General features: G+C 49.0%; 1 protein-coding gene across 1 annotated transcript; it reads left to right on the top strand.

Annotated features, from left to right (window-relative positions):
* Positions 1-14: 14 nt before the first annotated feature.
* Positions 15-3,441, top strand: LOC104078828 (torsin-1A-like). The gene is made up of 5 exons (XM_009580616.1): positions 15-90; positions 127-410; positions 1,726-1,901; positions 2,935-3,062; positions 3,164-3,441. Exons 1-5 carry the CDS (start codon positions 15-17, stop codon positions 3,439-3,441), a joined length of 942 nt encoding a protein of 313 aa, XP_009578911.1.
* The last annotated feature ends 1,519 nt before the right edge of the window (positions 3,442-4,960 follow it).

The raw sequence follows: 4,960 nt of genomic DNA, 5'->3' as shown, positions 1-4,960 counted from the left end.
TGGCCATGCTGACCATGCCAAGCTTGCCTGGTGCATGGCTGGTGACCAACACCATCGGTGGCCGTGCCGAGCTCGCATGGCGCGTGGCCGGTGAGTAGCACCTGTTGGTGGCCGTGCGATGCTGAGCTCTCCCTCTCCCCACAGCGCTGAAGGTGCAGCTGGACACCAAGCTCTTTGGGCAGCACCTGGCCAAGGACGTGGTGCTGAAGGCGGTGATGGGCTTCAGCAGCAACGCCAGCCCCAAGAAGCCGCTGACGCTCTCGCTCCACGGCTGGGCCGGCACCGGCAAGAACTTCCTCAGCCAGATCCTGGCGGAGCAGGTCCACCCCGCTGGCCTGCGCAGCAAGTTTGTCCATCTCTTCCTGGCCACCCTGCACTTCCCCCACCACGACCAACTCGGGCTCTACAAGGTGAGGAGGGACGCAAGGTGATCCAGTTACTGCGAGTCCCTCAACCCCCTAGTACGGGGGTTTGGCTGTTTGTGTTGCGTGTGTCCCCCAGATACCTGGGAACTGGACATGTACAGCCGGGTACCTTCAAAGTTGGTGCTTAGGAGAGAGGGAGGGGGAAATGCACGCAGAAAGTGAAAGAGAAAGGCGCCAAAATGGCAAGAAATCTAAAGTGAGAGTAATTTCCTAGTGCCGTCCTCTCACTGATGCCATCTGCCGATTCCTGCGGTGCTTGCTGCTAGGAAAGAATCCCGTCATTAAAACTGGGCTTGCTGGTTGGCTGGGATGGAGGTAACTTTCTCCGTAGCAGCGCCTGCGGTGCCGTGTTTCGCATTTGTGGCTACAACAGTGTTGATAATGCACCAGTGTTTTGGCTGTTACTGAATAGTGCTCGCACAGCCTCAAAACTTGCTTTTTTACCCAACTCGTAGCGAGCAGGCTGGGGCTGTGGTGTGCAAGAGACTGGGGGGGGACACAGCCGGGACAACTGACCCTAATCAGCCACAGGGATATTCCGTACCATATCATGTCATGCTCATCAATAAAAACGGGGGTAGAAGAAGGAAAAAGTGGGGGGTGTTGGTTTCCAAGGTGGTTGTTGCTCTAACACTGGCTGGGTGTTGGTCTGCATGTGTCGGGGGGGTGAGTGATTCCCTTTCCTTGGTTTTTTCCTCTTTCCATCTCCTATCAAACTGTCTTTATCTTAACCCATTCATTTTCTCACTTTTATTCTTTGTCCTCTCTCCCCCATCCTGCTGGGGTGCTTGGCTGCTGGCTGAGTCAACCCACCATGCACTATGCAATGAGAAAGCGTAGTCTACGTGAGAGATTTTTCAAGCGACTTAATTCCTTGACATTGCAGAATTCTGATCTTCATGTTTTAATGTTTGAAGGTACCCAGATGTGGTTTCTGTATGAAAGAGGAAACACTGATTTTTTTTAATTTTTTTTTTTTGAAAAAAACAAACAAAAAGAAGCCCACTCTTCTGCAAGACTTGCCATCTCAGCCCGATTTTTGTGCCTTATCTGTACACTAGGCAGAAAGAATGAGAAAGTCTCTCACCTGTGAGCAGGAAAACAATTCACATTTCAATTCAGTGTCACATGTTAAAGGGATCAGCCACAGTTTATGGTCCTGTCTTCAGGAAAAAGTATAACCAGTGAGTGTGGGATGCTGACATTTGAGAGGGTGTCCCTAGAGGCTGCACATACACATAATTTGCCGTACGTCCCCAAGAGACCTAGTTTTCCAGCATTTTTCGACCTCTTGTTCCAGGAACAGCTGCAGAACTGGATTCGGGGCAACGTCAGTGCCTGTCCCCACTCCGTCTTCATTTTTGATGAGATGGACAAAATGCACCCGGGTCTCATTGATGCCATCAAGCCGTTCTTAGATTATTACGAGCAGGTTGATGGGGTGTCCTACAGGAAAGCCATCTTCATCTTCCTCAGGTCTGTAGCACCTATTTCAGTCGTTTTGAGATACTGAGATAAATCTGTGTTTATGATGATAACGATGCTCCTATGGGACCTCATTCAAAGAACAGCAAAGAACACCTCTCTGGAGGCAAGATCCTCTCTGTAAAGACAGAGGGCAGCACCCTGAGCTCTTGCGTGGCCTGTGGCTGTAGTGGAGCAGGTCTGATGCTGTGCAGCAGACCACTGCAGCGTGCTGAGCTCACGAGCCTGGCCCAGAGCACCGATCGCATGAGAGTTCACATGTTGGGGAAGCTGTCTGGGATGGGTGCACCGTGTACTGGCTCTGGCTGGGATGGACTTAACTGTCTTCACAGCAGCCGGTTTGGTGCCGTGTTTTGGATTTGTGGCCAAAAGAGTGTTGGTAACACAGCAATGTTTTGGCTGTTTCTGGATGGTGCTTGCAAAGCCTCAAGGCTTTCTTTTTTTCCCATGCTGCCCCCAGCGAGAAGGCTGGGGTGGGCAAGGGGATGGGAGGGGACACAGCTGGGACAGCTGACCCGAACTGGCCGGGAGACTATTCAATACCATGTAATGTCATGCTCAGCAATAAAACCTGGGGTAGAGAAAGAAGGGGGGGTTTCAGCTTCCAAGGTGATGGTTCTTCGGAGACTGCCTGGGCGTTGGTCTGACTGGGGGGGTGGTGAGTGATTTCCTTAGCCTTCTTTGGGGGTTTTTTTCTCCTCTTTTCATTACCTGTTAAACTGTCTTTATCTTGACCCACAAGTCTTCTCTCTTTTGTTCTTCCTGTTTTCTCCTTCCATCCCGCTGAGGCGGGAGGGAGTAAGCGAGCGGCTGCGTAGGCGCTTGGCTGCTGGCCGGGGTCAACCCACCACACACTGATGGCTATTTAAAGAACTGGAGACTTTCCCTATATTTTGGCTTACGGGTTTCTGTTTTGCTGATTTGTTTGACATCATGAAGATTAGCAATACGTGTGACCAGCTAGAAAAGAAATTCTGGTTCAGTTGTGCCTATTCACCACTGCATAGTTTTCTTTTATGAACAGCAATGCAGGTGGTGACTTAATTAATAAAGCAGCTCTTGAGTTCTGGACGAGTGGAAAGCGCAGGGAAGAGATTCAGCTGAAAGACCTGGAGCCCATGCTATCCGTAGGCGTCTTCAATAACAAGAATAGTAAGTCACTCTCCCCAGAAAATGGGAAATTCCTTTTGCTTCATAATGCAGGTTCAGCTCTTGACCCTGCCCTGCTTCTCCCTTTCCCCCAACTCCTCCAGGTGGACTGTGGCACAGCAGCCTCATCGACAGGAACCTCATTGACTACTTTGTCCCCTTCCTGCCCCTGGAGCACAAGCACGTGAAGATGTGCATCAGGGCTGAAATGGTAGCCCGTGGCTACGCTGTCGATGAGAAGGTGGTTCAAGCAGTGGCTGATGAGATGACGTTCTTCCCAAGAGAGCAGCAAATCTACTCTGATAAAGGCTGCAAGACTGTACAGGCCAAGCTGGATTTTCACCAAGACGTTGCGATGAGAGATACGAAAGCCAAGGGTTGATTACCCTTCAGGTCTCCAAAGCACTTTCAGAGCTTTTGGAAATCTGTGTATTTGCACTTAAGCTTTTTTACTGTTGCAGGGAGTATGGTGAAAATACCAGTGAGCTGTGTGGCCTTTTTAACTTCTTTTTGTTTTTTAAACTTATCCCACTGTTCATCTCTGAACTGGCTGGTATCCACATGTTGCCCCCTTTATTTTTCTTCTAACCTGTAGACAATTTCTGAGTGTGACATATATAGTTTCCTGCTTTATTCTTCCAGGTGCTGGGATTATTAAGTATTTAATTCTTCTTTCCAAAAAGCTAGACTAGAGCAAAGGAGATCAGAAGAATTCTTCCAGGCAGTCACATTCCCTTCCTTGTACACGGTCTCGTTCATGGGCTAGTGAAATGTGTGGTGTGTCCGGGACTGTGATAGTGTCTGCAAGGGCGAACACCCTGATGCGTTGCAGTAAGAAGATGGTATGGTGGAAGGCTTCCTGCCCTTCACAGCAGATTGATGCTGTTGTGGCTTCTACAGACGAGCGTCAGCTGTTCAGGGACAGAAGGGCATGATTATAGTTTATGTCTGAGCTGTGGCATCACATCACATCTCTTGCCACAGTGACGTGGAAAATCGTGATGAGCTCAGGGAAGTCTGTTACTAAATAGTAGAGAAAGGGTGTAGGGGGGGAAGTAACTGCTTGCCCCTCTGCTTCTTTGGGGAAGAAGAAATTGTAAAAGAAACTTTATATTCTTCTGATGGGGCTAAGTGAATTTGTGTGATAACTCCAGGGTGTTTGTCCTCTTAAGCAGAGGGACCCATTGGACGGATCTGACTGTAACAACATACTAGGCCAGTCTCTGTTCTTAATCAGAAAAATCTCCCATGAGGATTTGAGTGTTGCACTTGTCAGGTTAATCTGCATGCGGGCTCCTGGGCCTGAAGTCAGCAGGCTCTTTAGTAGTCCCTCCCAGCTGCACCCAATAGCCTAGGAGTGGGTAATGCTACTCTCACCTTGCCTGGAAGACACTTCCATGGCAGAAGGTACTTTTAATAGTGTAGTTTTATACTGAAGGGTAAGCAACAGCAATACAAAGCTCTTCCTAGAGAGCCACAGAGAACGGAGTATGGGAAATGGGAGCAATCAACAACAACCCCGTACCTCACTAGATAAGTATGTTTTATAGTAGCTTTTAACATTAAAGAATGTCTGTGTGGAAGGGTGAATGGTGAGTTCGGAAGCTGGGATTTACCTTCACCCACTTGGTAAGGCTGTGGTTTAAAACTCTCTTACAAGCTTTAATTCCTTCATCATCCATCACTTGTGGCTCACATACTGTAGTGCAAGACAGAAGTGCCTATCACTTGGTTGACTGCAGTGTGTTTTTTAAACTGATATGAGGGTGTGGTGGTGCATTTGCTCCCCTCCACGCTACTGGGTCACTCCACGACCTCAGAAACTCCCGTTAAACCTTGGCCTTGGTGTAACGAGTCAGGCGGTGAAGCGTCCCTTTACCGTATCAGGAACTCTTGCGTCG

This window comes from Fulmarus glacialis, unplaced genomic scaffold (assembly GCF_000690835.1).
Source record: "Fulmarus glacialis isolate BGI_N327 unplaced genomic scaffold, ASM69083v1 scaffold11026, whole genome shotgun sequence".
NCBI classification, from domain to species: domain Eukaryota; kingdom Metazoa; phylum Chordata; class Aves; order Procellariiformes; family Procellariidae; genus Fulmarus; species Fulmarus glacialis.
This window is presented reverse-complemented; position numbering and strand designations above follow the sequence as displayed.